Source organism: Coptis chinensis, chromosome 9, assembly GCF_015680905.1.
Source record: "Coptis chinensis isolate HL-2020 chromosome 9, ASM1568090v1, whole genome shotgun sequence".
Taxonomy (NCBI): Eukaryota; Viridiplantae; Streptophyta; class Magnoliopsida; order Ranunculales; family Ranunculaceae; genus Coptis; species Coptis chinensis.
This window is the reverse complement of record NC_141464.1, coordinates 4,233,960-4,250,879: the sequence shown is the minus strand read 5'-3', so window position 1 is coordinate 4,250,879 and position 16,920 is coordinate 4,233,960. Positions and strand designations below refer to the sequence as shown.

The 16,920-nt window shown below is 38.6% G+C and overlaps 1 protein-coding gene and 1 pseudogene across 4 annotated transcripts; one reads left to right on the top strand and one right to left on the bottom strand.

Annotated features, from left to right (window-relative positions):
- Positions 1-288: 288 nt before the first annotated feature.
- LOC147474466 (protein NRT1/ PTR FAMILY 5.2-like) lies at positions 289-11,006 on the bottom strand (annotated as a pseudogene).
- A 2,212-nt stretch (positions 11,007-13,218) lies between these two features.
- Positions 13,219-16,618, top strand: LOC147474465 (uncharacterized). 4 transcript variants are annotated; one of them, XM_086583967.1, is made up of 8 exons: positions 13,231-13,427; positions 13,516-13,611; positions 13,820-13,961; positions 14,122-14,209; positions 15,315-15,378; positions 15,518-15,584; positions 15,673-15,762; positions 16,397-16,618. In XM_086583967.1, the coding sequence occupies exons 2-8, from the start codon at positions 13,568-13,570 to the stop codon at positions 16,442-16,444; spliced, it is 543 nt and encodes a 180-aa protein (XP_086440093.1). In that variant the 5' UTR covers positions 13,231-13,427; positions 13,516-13,567; the 3' UTR covers positions 16,445-16,618. The 4 variants fall into 4 exon arrangements, with proteins under 4 accessions (XP_086440092.1, XP_086440093.1, XP_086440091.1 ...); XM_086583965.1 differs by having other exon boundaries at positions 13,232-13,427; positions 13,761-13,961; XM_086583963.1 differs by having other exon boundaries at positions 13,232-13,427; positions 13,758-13,961.
- Positions 16,619-16,920: the final 302 nt, after the last annotated feature.

Below are 16,920 nucleotides of genomic sequence, written 5' to 3'. Positions count from 1 at the left end.
ATGTCAATACCCAATAACTGAAGTCAAAATCTCCTTATTAGCATTTACAAATGATCCACATAAACCCAAAACTAAAATAGGAGTTCAACCATTTTTAATAGCAGTCATCATCCACTAATCAAGTATTTGACTTTAAACAATTAACATAGTCAACAATTAACAGTCCACACACGATAACAATTAACATAGTCATTGAAGAATGCCATTTTAAGCAACCCGAGGGCAAAGAACATGATCCCCGTGAGGTATCAATCTGCTGCGGGTGGCATGACTTGCCACATGGAAACTCTAGGGTAGCCGATGAATGGCATCGGCTTGTTGCCGTGCTTGAGCTTGAGGAGCAAATGCAGTTGGAATGGCGTAAGGGTGAGGCATGAAGCTTGGCTGAGAAGTCATGGCTTTAACTTGTCGCGGCTTCTCTTTCTCTGCTTTCAACCTTTGCTTCTCATCACGAAGTTCATTTTTCTCGGACTACATAAACAAAGTGCCAAAACCATAAATAAAGAAAATTACATCATCCAAGAATTCAAAACTTCATCACTTGATTAAAAACCATAAATATGCCGATAGCATGGCCAAAGCATGATTGCATACAATGTCCGAATATGCTCCTCACCAAGAAGGCGCTCATTCTTTTTTAAGGCTTCTTGCAAATAACGAAGAGTCTGTATGCATCTTTCCTATGTCCTTGTACATCATAGCTACATTTATGAAAGTTGCAACCACGCCGGGGATGATCAGGACCACATGATAAACTTTGTAGGAGCAATGTCCCGGGGCATATGCCGTAGAGCGAGCTCCGTTTGGTTTAGACCAGGATAGAAGAGAGCCATATTGCCATAGCTGTAACAATGAAACCAGTTATTCAGTGACACACATACACAAGCCAACAATAATCTGAAAGCTAGTATACAACGTTAAATAAGGAATCTGAAAGCTCTTTGTGTGCTGCTTTATGGAGGAGTTTTCCCTTCTACAACTATTATTATGAGGGGATTGACAGATTAATTGGTACATGTGAGCAAAGATGTCATTCAGTCCAATCCGAAAATGCGGTCATTTATGATAAGTTCTTTGAGCTGCTGCATTATTGCTCTGCCATGTCTCCAAAGATGATATAGAACCATTGCAAGGTACCTAATGAAAGAAAAATTACATTATCAACACTCAAAGACATAAAAAATTACGGACACTATAAATACCGATCTACTCACTACATTATGTTTTTAGTTAAAAACTTCGTCAATGCAAAAGTCGCACGAAAAGATAATAAATGGACAATCTTTTTGCATTGACGATGAGACCTTAGTTTTCAAAGAAAATTCAGAAAAAATATTATGGTACCACTAAGATAGTTGGTAAGGAAGAACAATAGATGTCTCATCCACCCAACGATATGTATCACAAAAAAAAGAAACCAAGGGGTATATAAGAAGGGAGAAAAGTCAATATATAAATGGTAATTACGGCAAAATTTGCAACCTCTCGATGGATGGAACCAAGAACTTGCACCCGCAAATCAAATAGAAGCACAGAGCAGTTAAATTATTGTGTTGGTAGCACTAAAAAGTGATGCTTAAAAAGGGAAAAAGAAAATGGAAACCATGAAATGTGGGTATATGGAAAGAGCATACTTGCCGAAGTATGGAAAATGCAATGGCCAGACAAAGTGTAAGCCCATTAAGCATTCCCTTAAACAATTCCCAGAGCAGAACAGAGCATTCACCAATCTATCTAATAAAACAAAAAGGAAATCTCTACGGGAAGTCCCTAGACTTTTCATGCTTTAAGGTGCTTGGTCGTAGAAGAATTCAATCTGCATAAGAATCGCTAGAAATCGTCGGCTACCCCCATAAGCACAAATTGAGGGGGAGTAATATGAGATACTAAGAGGAACTCTCCGCCATTTACCATAACACCATGATCTTTAGCCACACCAAGCCTCCTCATTTCTGTAAGAGAGATGCAGCTTACCATGACTAAAATGTGAAAAATGAATCCCATTCCCATTCTTTGAAGAAGTGTTATCCCTCTCAGATTTTTAGTCCATTTCCGCATGATCTTTACAAAGAAACGGTCATATAAAACCACAGATATAAGCATTGTTAACGCCACGAATCCACTTAAAAGGCGGGCCGGAGGGATTTGGAAGTCATTTATACCTCGGCAAAGAGTTGTACCTTGCTTGACAAAAAGGGTGTTAACCTTGAGCTACCATAGTCTTGGGTAGAAATGTTGCAATCAAAATCGGAAGCATGCATATCATTTGTGTTGTTGTCTCCCAGACTTGGGTTACCGTATTTAGTATCCATGGATCGCGATGAACCCGCTTTAACAAAGACTTTGTTTAGGAATCTGCGGGATAATGCATTGTAAGTGAACATTTGAAAGCCTCGTAGTTCAACCAGTTTGAGACTTTGAGTTGAGTTTAAATCTTGGACAAGTTTAACAGACACTATATTTGATCTATAATAGAAGTACCGACAGTGTAATTGATATACCAAGTCAAGTTGCTAAGTTAGTTGAATCAAGTCGACTTGTCCAAGTTTGAATTCATTTTATACTTTTTTATTATGTTAGGTATGTTATCCATTAGTAAGAAAAAAACTGTTGTAGAAAAACTAACCTCAAAGAAGGTGTGGAATCAATCCTCGTATACGCTTTTTAGCATATTTAGCCATGTCAAGCTCATAAAGTTCTTTTGGATCACTTGGAACAGGTATCCTCCATTTCCTTATAGCGAAGAACCAACACTCTAGACATACCGGGTAAAGGGACTCCATGTGGGTACCTTGTGTCTATAGAATGGTGTTCCAACTAAAAAGATCAATATCAAAATTGCCGGTTCAAATTTGTTGTAAGCCCATAGCCGACGCCCAACCCACATTGTCTTGTACATACGTAAGGATGGTGTTAGCAAAGAGTGTCCCAAAGAAAATGTTGAATGTCCACCAGTTGAAGAAGGAAAGCTTCTTAGTTTTTTCTTTAGGTTCAAAATTGTCGAATTGGCTCAGAGAGGATGAAACACAAAAAAAAAAAAACCTCAGCCAACCAAACTTTCCCCGTTTCCACAAGATCCCTAGCTTCTACAAGTCCTGATTCATGAAACACTCAAATGGAGTGATGCCTGAGTAGCGGTTTCATAGAGCTGTGAATGAGGAAAAAACTTCTTAATAGCTATCCTGGTTTTCTTCTCCTAGGCATGACACAACTCACAAGCCTCCTGTAAAAGCTCAAGTCCTGTAAAGCTTATGAAATCACATCAGATGCTAGTATTATGCTTTAGGCGGCATATCAAGGAAAACCTCATTATTTGGATGAAAACACGGTAACTTCTGGAATCATAAATTCACCACAACAAAAAAAAAATCAAAGTGAACCTTGGGATATCATAATCTCCATCGAGAAAAGTAGAAACAACATAAATAAACAAACTACATATTGACTCCTAGCAGTATCAAACTACATATTGATTCCTAGCAGCATAAAAGTTTCAAGTACCAAAAATAAAGAAAATTCCATCATCCGAGAATTCAAAACTTCAGTCACTCGATGAAAAAAACCATAAATCTCCAAAAGGAAAATTTCCTAATGAGAAAGGCTCCCAAAATTCCATTTTTTTGCTCAAAGATCTTGCAATACAAACCTGCAATAATAAAAGAATGACAAATAAGAACAATAAGTCAGTAACATAAAAAGGGCACTTCAACATAGAAAAGGGAAGGAACACACCGGATAAGCATAGATATGAGAATCAAAGTTTCTTCGTTCAACATAGATCTTTAAGTTTTAAAGAGCATAAACAGACATCACCACTAAGTAGGAAATGAAAAATAGATTTGTATAGAAGAAAAAATTCAACTAATGTAAGGTTAAATAGAATGAAGGTGCGTAATGAAGCTAAACTGATGTAGAGAAGAAAAAGTCACTAACCAAGGTGCGTAATGAAGTCTCCAGCACAGAAACGGACAAAATGGAAATACACTCCAAGTCGCAGAACTACATAAATAGAATGAAGCACATTAACCAAGTCAGAGCCAATACAAATCTATAAATTTGATGACCATGAAGTCAATGAGAAACTACTCAAAGTAAATGGGAAAAGAACTTATGAATTATAGTAAGACTTCTGGGTATACAAAGTTTGGGGTATGATTTCCCGAATTTGGAGGGAGCGAATACTAATTAATGCGAAAGAAGTGCACCTTGATAGGGCAACATATAATTGACCATGATCAAAAACTTCGGTCAAGGGGTCAATTCCACATATTTCACTCGATTGTCCTTGTGACTTATTTATAGTCATTGAATAAGCAACACGCATAGAAATTGTCTTCTTGTCATATGGAAAGGAAAATCGAAAGACGGCGGCTTACAAAGATATCCTTGGAATAAATGCATGATCACCTGCCTTTTCACCAGTTAAAATTCTTGCAAAAAGAACATGTGGCTGACATTGGACCACCATCAAGCGGGTTCCATTGCATAATCCATCTTTGGGAGCAATATTTCGCAACAACATTATAGGACAACCAACTTTAAGGTTGAGACGAAACGGTGGCAGACCAGCTGGGTCAAGTGAGTTTAGGTGCTCATTTGGGTATTGATTAATATTGGCTAGATTGGTTGCATCCTCGTCTGTCATCTTGTCTGCAGCTAGAAAGAGAGTGTTTTCCCCTAGGAACATATTTAAAGCAGTTGCATTAATGTCGTTGACATCATCATTGCGTGCTGATAAAATTGTGCGCTCAGTTAAATATTCAGGTGTAACAATGGAAGCTTGATCAAGCTGAGGATATGTAGTAGAAATAAGATCTTGAAGATTTGCACATCGTCGAATTGTGGAGGGTAGTTCAACTGTCTCGCTTGGGTCAATTCCTATCTAAGCGTGGCAAGGAGAAAATAGTAATGATATTAGTACCTAATAAAAATAGTACAATGTAAGGATGCAAATGAATATTAGAATGAAGAAAAATAGTAGAAAGGAAAATGCAAAGTTTGGTACCTCCATTAAGAAATTTGCAAACGCAATATTTGCAGAGTTTCCATTTTCCAATCGCATGTTTTGGGCAAGAGTTAGAACATGAATGTGATTCCGAGGGGAAGGAAGAGCGCAAGGAAGCACGCACAATCTGTTCCCGAACCCCTTTGGGTATAACTGGAAGACATTGACGGAAATCACCACCAAGCACCACTGTTATTCCACCGAAAGGTTTATTATTGTCGCGAGTATCCCCCGAGTGTCCGATCAATCGCCTCCACACAAAAAACTTGTTTTGCATTGGGACTTCATCCCAAATAATAAGTTTAGCTTCCCTGAATAATTCAGCATGTATTGAATTCTTACTGAACCCACAAACAGAGGTATCAAGAATATCTATTGGGATGCGAAAAGTTGAGTGAGCCGTACGACTACCTGCCAACAGTAATGAAGCTATTCCAGATGAAGCAACCATAATAACAATATGCCCCTCAGCACAACATGTAGCAGCGATTATGTTGTAGACAAAAGTTTTGCCTGTTCCTGCTGCTCCATTAAAAAAAAATAGCTTCCCTTCATCTTTGGAAACCGAATCTATCACTGCTTTATACGAGAATTCTTGCTCTGCATTAAGGAGTACCCTGTTGCTATGTGCTTTTTCATTTTGAGGGTCAAACTGAAATTGCCGTTGGTCATATATGAGACGATTTGCAACAGCTAAGTTCCATCTGGTAGTTAACAGAGGCATCGGCATCGGAGGGAAATTAGCTAGTGATTTACCTGACTCTATTAGAATCTCATTTAAGAGAAACAAACCGTAATCTTACACTTCAGCAGGGGTAGGTTCTTGAATGTTGAACAGTGTGCGAAGCTTGTGTGGAAGGTCATCACATATATTTTTCCAGAAAGCATGCCACAGTGTATGGGGTTGCAAATGATTGCACTCTGCGAGAATAACACAAAATAGTCGGCGAAGATGATATCCAGTTTGCATAATTGCAGCCTCTTGTAGACATTGCACCCATTCACTATCATCCTCCGAAGTCCACGCAACAACACGGGCATCTTTGAAAGTTGGAAGTGGAGGACCATTTCCAATCCTCTTCGATCATCAAATGAATGGGGTCCTTTTAACCGCCGTGGAGAAGTAAGCAAAGTAAAATCGCTTACGAGGAGTTAGGGACCGGCAAAATACATTCTACCAATAGCAAATCTTCCTTTTGTCTCTCCCAGATGTCCAAGTCTGTGATTGTTTGTTCCGCATTTAGTATTCCTGAACTCTTGATAAGTGAGGTTGCTTGCTCTTGGATCTGATGCACAACACTCAAAGAAGGCAGTCAAAGTTGACTTCCTCGACGGCTCTTGATAGTATATCATTTATCGATTCGTCGCTTTATAAACTACGTGGTGCATTCCGGGAGATGAAGTGCCAAGCGCATAACCGTGGGAATCTCCTCGCAGCGGATGGAAACTTAACAACCTCCAAACAGCTTCGGGGGTCCAATGTATCTCGCATCAAGTATTGTTGGATCTCATCCAAGTCATCAGACACCATTGTTGTCCTGTCATGCCCTTTAAATATATACTTGTGAATGTATTTAACACAACGGATCCCAGCACAAACTTCGACATTAATGTGGCAGTTGAACATTTTAGAAAGATAAGGATTATAAGGAACAACATCCCTATTATCAACTGTATGCCCTCTCACAATATATGATCTACCATTGTCATGACGACGGTAGATAGGATATCCATCTTTATCCATGGTGGTAACATCTGCAAAAGTCCTGGGGTAATGATGCTTGCATTGACCATTTACCATGCACGGAGAGTTAGGATTTTTAGTCCACATGGACCATGAACCATACATGTGAGGGACGGTCCGAAACAAATCAGGTTAAACTTCGGATCGAAAACTCTGCACATACAATGCGATCAACCCGAAAGCATGTACAGCGGATCTTGTCGAATGTTGAAGATATATAAGTGCATGCATATGTGGCAACCCGCGTTTTGAAACTCAATGGTGTAGACATGTGCAACCGCATTACCAAACACACCTTTTTTTTTAATTTCCTTCATCAAGGCCCTTCACTTTAGTTCAAAGACACGGGCCACCACCTCAGGCCGATGAGTTGCGGTTTGGTGCGTAGACAATGCATCAATAACTTCCTCCCAGTGTAGGTTTGCAGTCATAGTGAGAAATATATCAGGATGCTTATTGTAACGCGTGATGGCCATGGAATCTTGAAAAATTTCGAACATGTGCCTTGGGCTGCCGACACAAGATGCTGGTAAGACCACTCGTCTTCCTATTTGGTTTGGGTCGAAGCTTCAGCTGCGACATCAGTGATACCTTGATAAAGTTCGGCCCGAAGCTTGTCTTGTTGTTGCTTGTAATATCTCATTTTGTTTTGTTCAGTCACTGCCCACCCATCAACCACAAACTCTTGGAACAGTTTGTGCCCTTGCAAGATTGCGGGGAATATTCTCCAGTATGCTCAAACAACCGATAAGAATAGAAATCCATCCGTGTCAATCGGTCATTAGTGGTCACGCTGCGGCTAAAACCGCTTTTGAACGCCTCATATCGGTGACCACCCAAGATCTCCCCGAAGGAAACATTAGCACATAATGCAAAGGCAAGTAAGCTGGATGACATTCACTGATTTGCATGAATTCTTGCCCTCCTTTAAGATAGATGACAATATCTTGCATGCTTCCCCGTTCGCTGCCATCCCCAGGTAAAATGACAGCAATCTCATCTGCGGTTGGCAAATTGTAACGACGTCTGTCTCTAGTAGCACTGTAATGCAAATACGCAGGGATGTTGAAGTTATCACCATGGTCAAGAGAGGTAGATCTAAGAACATCGTATGCATGGCGGAAAATAGCAGAGAAATGATTATACTGGAGCATAGTTTCATGAATGATTTTAAGAACATCGTGTTTCAAACCCGATTACGGTTGGCGTAACTCCAATGCAAAGACTCGGATCATATATGTAAAGTTGAGAGTAAGTTGGATGCTGCCCGAGAGTCGAATTAGAGCTCCATCCTACGCAAATTCCACCATGGATAGTAAAAGGCCGTGGACCTCGTCCGGTAAACACACGCTCATTTCCTCCAAGGCTCGTAAATGCAAAAGCTTGATTGTATTGCCTCATGTACTTGCGAAATGACTTTGACTTGCGATCATTTCCATCATATAGAGCTTTAAGAGCTGGTGGTAATGGTCGTAGTGGAGGCAATTTGACTTTCCCTTGCAAAACGACAAGTCCCAAATCGAGGATGTGATAATGATGATTTGGTTAGCCGTTCATCCATCCAATGGAGTGCATTACAAAATGGGCATTGAACATCCATTCTCCCTAAGGAGTGTCTTCCTTGTTCAATCAATCGGTCGGTAGGGAATATTGTCGCCCGTCTTCATCATCACTGATGTCAACATTATTAGCAGAAATTGGACGGTCAAAACCATTACGGTGAATATCCTCACAGTACTGTGCAGGATCTCCAAATGGTTGTGGTCTGTATGAGGAAAGAATTATTTAGACAAAGGAGCTAATTTTTTTGTATTCTTGTTTTAATAAATGTGAAGAAGTATACCGTGAATTTCGGGTAGTTGATGATGATGCAGAAGTTGAAGCTGCATTTGACGAAAGTGGTATTGTATGGACTAATGATGAGGTAGTAGACATGCAGCTTCGCGCACTGCGAAGAATGTAGAAGAATATTATAGTTTTTTTTTAAATGTAAACCAGGAAGAACCAAGAGAAAGGTGCATTGAACCCCGTACTAACCTTGCATTTTGGTGAGTCTGCGTTGGCACGAAGATCTCATTGTTTTGATTTATTGAATCAACATGGGCACTTGATGCGACATGTTCTTCGGGGAGCGTAAACAACCTAACAGGATTAAGGAACGATAGAGATTTCTGAAGAGACTTAGAAGAAGAAAGGCGTCTGCATGGTGTCGCATGAGGTGTAACTGTAGTACTTTGTGCTCGTCGCCTGTTAGATTTAGATGGAGTTCGTGGAAGTGAAGGAGAGGCATTTAATGCTGAACCTATCAGCTGGTGGCTAATGACAGGACGCGTGAGTGCTTGTACACCTCGGTTGGCGAAGTTTGAGATGCCTTTCTCTTTAGTGATCCTTTCTCTTTCCCTTCGAGCACGCCCCTAGTATTGCTTTTGTTAGTTCTACCTCTTTGTCGGAGAAAAGGGTTGTTCTCTTAAGTAGACGGATGGGGAGAAAGAGGAATAAATTAGATATGAATAAAGCAGTAAATGGTAGTCATAATTTTTTAAAAAATGTGGACCAGAAGGATATGAATAAAGCAGTAAATGGTAATAAACAAAAAGAACGTAAGTGGGGAAATAAATACAATAGTCAGAAGCAAGAAATACCGAAAAGCCAAGAGGCGTTGAAGATTGAGCCTATCTTGGGAGCCTATTTCTTTGTTGCTTTGCTTAGAAGGGTCCAAAGGGCGTTTCCCTTTGTTGAGAATTGGTCGCGTCGGAAGCTATATAAACCAAATAAGCAGTTCAAAAGAAATGATAATGAACGGACAACATAAGCATTTATTGGAGCCAGGTGATAGGATTACCTGGGAGCGAGCAGGTCGTTGAGGAGTAGGTGGTTGGAGGAAGAGTTTATCTTGGACCGGAACAAAAATTTGTTTTTTCTTGTTTGATTGATCCTTAGAAGGGTCCATTGGACATTTACCCTTATCCATGCGATCCTGTAGAATATAAAAAGATAAACAAATAAAATGGAAGTTTAGACTTTGCAATGGGCGATGGCGATATCTTGAAGTCGCACCATGGAACCATAGAAAGTCGGGCGAACCTGTTGTTTTGATATCGAAAAGCTCCCCGGAAAAATACACAACACATTCGCCAAGGTGCACTTCATAGTTTCTTCGACACATTAAATTGACAAGTCAAGTTGACACTATATTTGATCTACAAAACACATTCGTCAAGTTTAGCTGACACTATATTTGATCTATAATAGAAGTATCGACAGTGTAATTGATATACCAAGTCAAGTTGCTAAGTTAGTTGAATCAAGTCAGACTTGTCCAAGTTTGAATTCATTTGTGCCTTTTTAGTAAGAAAAAAACTGTCGTAGAAAAAACTAACCTCAAAGAAGGTGTGGAATCAATCCTGTACTTTTGCTTTTTAGCATATTCAGCCATGTCAAGCTCATAAAGTTCTTTTGGATCACTTGGAACAGGTATCATCCATTTCCTTATAGTAGCAACCAACACTCTAGACATACTGGTAAAGGGACTCCCTGTGGGTACCTTGTGTCTATAGAATGGTGTTCCAACTAAAAAGATCAATATTGAAATTGCCACCAAATTGTTGTAAGCCCATAGCCGACGCCTCCAACCCACATTGTCTTGTACATACAGAAGGATGGTGTTAGCAAAGAGTGTCCCAAAGAAAATGCTGAATGTCCACCAGTTGAAGAAGGAAAGCTTTTTAGTTTTTTCTTTAGGTTCAAAATCGTCGAATTGGCTCAGAGAGGATGAAACACAAAAAAAAAAAAATACCTCTGCCAACCGAACTTTCCCCGTTCCCACAAGATCCTTAGCTTCTACGAGTCCTGATTCCTGAAACACTCAAATGGAGTGATGCCTGAGTAGCGGTTTCATAGAGCTGTGAGTGAGGAAAAAACTTCTTAATAGCTATCCTAGGCATGACACAACTCACAAGCCTCCTGTAAAAGCTCAATTCCTGTAAGAAAAAAGATAAAAGATAGCATGTTCTATGAAACTCAAGTCCTGTACAAAAGCTAAACCACAAGATAATACATACAAAATTTAAAAGATAGCAACCCTAACAGAAACTATTATAGCAATGCAGTAATCATTTCAACTTGCTTTCCATCCACTCAACATTTAGGAAGAAGCCATTTTGTCAAACAATTTGAATACAACAGTCCGTGTTATGATTCAAGTCAATGATTGTTAACAACCACACCATTACTTAAGTACTTAACCATAGAACCCATGCAGCCAAACACAGCGGTTACTTTGTTTACAACTTGGCCATAACCATCCGTTCATCCCCTTCTTTCTTCAAACTCTACCCATTACCACAAAGGATTATGTTGATGGGGAATGATGGAAAAGGTTGTTCCTTTGGAGTTTTAAAACTACTACTAAGTAATGTGCCAACTAAAAAAGACAAAAAAATAAAAAGACAAAAAAATGACGGAATGCCAACTAAAACCGAGAAGAACCGAGAGGAAACAAAGGATGCGGCAAGAAGAAAAGGTAAGAACGACCGAGAGAAAAATACCACCGGGAGAGATGATGCGGTAGTAAGAAAGTCGAAAGTGTTAATGGCAAGTTAAGAAGAAAGTCGATGAAAAAAATAAGAAAGTCGAAGTCGCATGGATCCGGATGTTGTGGAATGAAACAACATACCACCGGTAGGGGAGCTTTTTTCGCCAGGTCATATTTTGTTGAAACTGAATTGCAGCTGTTGGATCGGGCCCTTCGGGCCCCACACTTCCCTGTTTTATTAGATAGATATGTTATTTGACAGATGTTGAAACCATTCTTGCAGTCAGCTAGATTCCAACCGTCTTAGCGGTCAAGTGCCTTCTCAATTGTTTCAAGTTCCAACATACAAGTATGAACACTGACACGTTATTGATATTACTCATTGCTCGATTAAGTTCTTGCCCTACTACACTATGAATTAATTTATCTGGTAAACTTATGAATAAATTGTTTTCATATTAATTATATTTTGTCTTAGAAAGAATTTCCATTTTCAAATGATAAACCAATAGGAGCACGACATGTGTCCAACTAACTAATGAATTCGAACTATAGGTTTGGACTCAACTAAGGCGCTCACACCCATAACATGTAGAGGGAACATAGACGCACGCCTATGACACTGACAGACTCGACTAATGTTCTACATCACTTTCCCCAACTGAAAAAAATTCGTCATCGAATTTCTAATCAACAAAAACTTCAGGTAAAGAGAACCACGTCTACAAGCTTTAGGAAATTGGCCAATGCCCCAGCTGAAAGGAATCTGATCATGAATTTTTCCTTTGTAGGAGCTTCCCTGGCTTAAAATCAGTAACCCACAACATGTTCTTGCACACAAATTATGAAAACAATAACCGAAGATGCACCAAATTTTTGGTACCAATGGCTCGCCTTGAAAGCTTGTAACTTCACCAAAGATATGTGACATTCTTTAAGGAAATCTAAATCAGCAATTGTGCTTTTTGAAAACAAATCACTTCGTTTGTCAAAGCGAGTCACAAAATTTTCCCAAATCGGATCTTCGTACTTATCAAAAAGAGACTCATCTTCATACTTATCAAAGATTGGTGGAGCGCCCAATAGGGGGGCTTCAACACCTGCCGGCAGTCGAGAGGTGCCATCATTGAGGGGTACACCCTTACGTTCCTCATTGAGAGGAGGTTCCCTGTTGGTGTTATCTTTCATGCCAACTCTGTTCTCTCCGTTGTTTTCTGGATCTGTAGGTTCAGAAGAGGGATTGAACCATCAACCTTAGATGCATCATCAGTACTAGCCACTGAACCATTATTCTGTGGTGGTGGAGGTGGTTGTTGCACCTCTCCTTGGACTGGAAATTTTGCTTCCATCAGGTTCTGGAACATCTGTGTCATGTTCTTCATGCTTTCTTATAAACGAGACATGCGAGTATCCATGGATGGAGTACGATCTCGAGTTGTTTTGTTATTCACCATAATAACACAAAAAAAATTGACTTTTCGAAAAAACAAAAATTCACCGTGAACAGTAACTTGGATGAACAGTGATGTGATGAATAGTACCCGATAAATACTGTTTCACGAACAGTGTTTTCGGTGAACAGTACCATGAGTAGTAACCCCTAGAATTAATCTGCTCCGATACCAAATAATATAGATCTTACTGGCAGAAGCTTCAGTTTAATTGAATCTACACTTTAATTAAAACATAATTAAAAGGCGACCTAAAAATCACTCTTTTATTGAATCTCTCAATCACAAATCACACACATAAACACAACTACTAAAGCCCTAACTACAAGCCCGTTATTTAAAGTAAACCTAGAAAGCATAAACCAATAAAGAACAATTATTACATGTGTCCAACTAACTAATGGACTCGAACTATGGGCTTGGACTCAACTTCGGCGCCCATAACATGTAGAGGGAACATAGGCGTACGTCTAAGAAACTGACAGTTCTACATCACTTTATTTTATGGCATCCTTTTTACAACACTTTTAACAAGTTATGCTTTACTTGATACTCAGTTCTGATTTTTGAACGAAAAGCCCAATGTTCTTCCTTAGCCTAATTGAGCACACCTTGAGGCTGCCTCCTCATCTCCTTAATCTTCCTCTTGATCAAGCTATTAAAGGAGAGCTCGAGACTCTGTTTTTGGATAAGGTAATTTTAATGATCAATTCATGTTACCTTCATGTTCTTGGAGTTTGCTACTGGCTTGACTAAATCGTGTGTGATTGTTTTGGTGAAGGTAATCGCAAATTTGGGACTTTGCGTGTCTGTTTACGATATTAGGAATATTGATGGTGGGTTCATATTTCCAGGAGATGGTGCTTCAACATTTACGGTGTGTATCTACGTCTATTTCTCTGCTTTGTTAGGTTTATTTGTGTTTCCTGTTTTTCGTTCTGTATAGTTGTTGATGTAAATCAGCTTAGTGAGATTGGTTTATTAGCCTTTCATTATTGATGAAATGAAATTCCTTTAAAAAAGAAGTATAGTAAGATCCGAGGGGTGGGGGCATCTATATGGAAACTAAGCTGTCGCGATACTAGGTTTGCACACCATAGCCGACACATGATGTGCTGTCCCTCCTACTGCTTCCTCAGCAAGGCACTGAGGAAAGTGATACGACCCAAGTACAACAAGTTACCTGACCATACGCAATCATATTTTTGCAACTCGAGTCTCCCAAGGGTAAGGTTCTCGGGTACCCACTCAAGTAAATATGTTGTATATCCTCTCCTTGCTAAAAAAATATTTAAATAATTGTATCTTTCCACAAGACTCGAAGAAATTCCTACTTAGTTTTTTTTTTTTTTTTTTAGCTTACTTTTGTACATGTACTGTATGGCAGGTAAATTTTAGGTTGATTATGTTTCGTCCATTTGTCGGAGAAGTTCTTTCGGGAGAGGTTGAAGAATCTGATGCTAAGGGATTACGTTGTATGTTCTACAAGATCTTTCACTTGTTTCATTTCGAGTTTGTGGTAGACTCTCTCACGCACGCCACACACGTGTATAGTGTTTCCTTTCATTTTGTTTAGTTTTTCCAAATATCAAAGGGAAGTACTAGATAAAAGATATTATGACTTAAAATAAAGTTTGTAAACTTTCTTGAAAATACAATACTTGAAAAAGCAATTGGATAAACATTTTAACAATTTCATGGTCACCATTGAGAGAATGGAGTATGCTTTATAGAGAAGCCTTAAAACATCTTTTTCTCAGCAAGACTGACATATTTCTCCCTCTCTTGCAACTTGCATATGTATTTTTAATAGACACCATTGAGAGAACGCAGTGTGCTTTATCCACATTTTGCTTAAGTTTATATTAGTTTGGTTTTTAGGTTCTAGTTAGCCGATCCGATGGGTCTTTGTAGTGTTGTTATATCAGGGCACTCTATACTCTTCCAGGTCGGGGAACTGCCCTAGTTTTTCACATTAAAAAGATTGTAAATACTACTAAAACCTATAAATGATATACATTTCGGTATATAAGTATTGATATGGATTTTCTTTGGAGGATCTTGGCGATAACTTCCATGGTACCATATGTGTTGCAGATAGCTTATAGTTTGAAATTTTGCATTATACATATTTATGCAAATAGCGTGCTTTCAGAGAAGACACATTTCAAGTAGTTGTGAAGACTCGTGTACATGCCAATTTTATAACTTTGAGCTTCTTTTTTATGTGTTTGCTCAAAGATCTTGAAGGCGGTAGTAAACTTTTTTCTGCTAAAAATTGAGTCACGTCCATAACAGTAGCTAATTCTCATTGTAAACATTTTCATAGTAGAAAATGGCTTTCTTGTTGCTGAATATTGTAGTTGAGTTTTCTCTTTGCATGAAGTTTAGGCAATTTTTCACTCAATGGTGCAATTTTCTTTTCATGTCTAATCTTGAGTTTTCTTGACCTTTAAATTATTTTAATGCCTTAGAATGAGACTCTTTTAGTTTAATATGTTGTATTTGAATTTCTTAATGAACAATTTTCATCTATGCATATTTACATTCTGATGGTTCAATGACTTCATTTTATGGCAGTGTCTCTTGGTTTCTTCAAAGACATAACTTTACCTGCCCATCTTTTGCCCAATCCATCCAAATTGTAAGGACCCCTGCAACTTGAAGTTCAGTTGATTTTGCAATACGATTTTGTATATGGTCTGTTACAAAATCTTACTTACAAAAAAAAAAAAAAAAAGATACTTTTAATATGCATATGTATGCTCTTCTGAAAAATGCAGTGGTGAAGATGGAAAATGGACTTGGGATTTTAATGGTACTGAGCTTCCTATAGAAAAGGAAGATGAGGTCTGAATTTTGTGTGTTGTTTTCTCTGAAATTTAATTTACCAGAATATGGAAAGGAGTGTGCATTAACTTATGTGGCACAATTGCAGATTCGCTTCAAAGTCCATAGCATTAGATACCCTCCCATCCCAGTTGAACAAGAAAAAGATGCAAAGCCATTTGCTCCTATGGTGATTACAGTAAGTACACAGCAGTCATATTTATGTGAATTACTATTGTACGCTTCTTGTGTTAGCCTAAATGCCTAATACAGTATTTTTTGTTTGTCTTTGTATTATTGCTAATGCTTAAAATGGTAATTGCTTGTAAAGATTGTTTCCTTAAAGCTGAATTTACAAAACATAAATATTATATTGGAGAAAATAGTGACCATTTTAGAGGAAACAACCCTGCACTTTATACATTATTAGTTTCGACTTATGAGGGACTACCCAAAACATGATTTTACTGTTCACTCTTGCCATTTTTTGGTCAAATATCATTATATCAGAATTCAACCCCCCCAGAAGCACACACAGATGCACCAATCTTGAGACAAATGTCTGATCATTGTTACCAACTTACCATCAATAGTCTTATCCTTTGTATTCAGGTACATGTCACCAATGTACTGTTTCCCCACTCAATACTCAAGCAATCATTTTGATGATGCTCAAGTTAGTCTCAGTAGTTCCACAACTCAACCAAGGACTGCGTGATTCACTATGACATGCTTATGAAAATAATTTTTTTTGAACAAAACATCAAATGCGGGGTTCCATTTGTATACTGTGTGAAGACTTGAAAACTAACCATGTTAACGTGTTTTGGCAGGCGTCAATTGACTTCGATGGTTTAGGCCCCATTTCTTGGTGGGTGTAGGGGTATCTTCACAGAAGGAATTGGGGATTTCTAGTTTGCATCTGGAGGAGCATGTGCTCTGAACTCTGAAGTAGTATGTTCCTCTCTTTTTTTCTTTGTTTCAGTGATATACCAATGTAACAACAAATACAAGCAATGAACATTTATTTTCCCTTGAAGGAATCATTTGGTTTCTTTAACGGCGTCACTTTGTCTAAAGCTTGCTAATGCTAGTTCTCTTAAAACTATTACTTTGAAGCTGGCTTACTGCCTCAAGAGAACTTTGGCAAACCTCATCAGAGTGGGGCCGAAAATGTGGCAAAATATCACCAACTAATGACGTTATATGTTGGAATATAGGAAAAGTGATTATCTCGTCCCCTGCGATTTTTTCTTTCATAGTGATGTTCAGGCCATTTTTACCAGAAGCAAATAAATAAACAACACCATACATTTGGAGCTAATATAGGTCTAACAGTTGATAGTTCACGGAAATA

What these genes read in the sequence shown, in the direction of transcription:
- LOC147474465 (XM_086583963.1), top strand. Translation starts at nt 13,317, where the DNA reads ATGTTCTTCCTTAGCCTAATTGAGCACACCTTGAGGCTGCCTCCTCAT. An exon ending in GCAACTCGAGTCTCCCAAGG is followed by an intron (nt 13,962 to 14,121) that starts GTAAGGTTCTCG and finishes ACTGTATGGCAG; the next exon opens with GTAAATTTTAGGTTGATTAT. An exon ending in TGATGCTAAGGGATTACGTT is followed by an intron (nt 14,210 to 15,314) that starts GTATGTTCTACA and finishes ATTTTATGGCAG; the next exon opens with TGTCTCTTGGTTTCTTCAAA.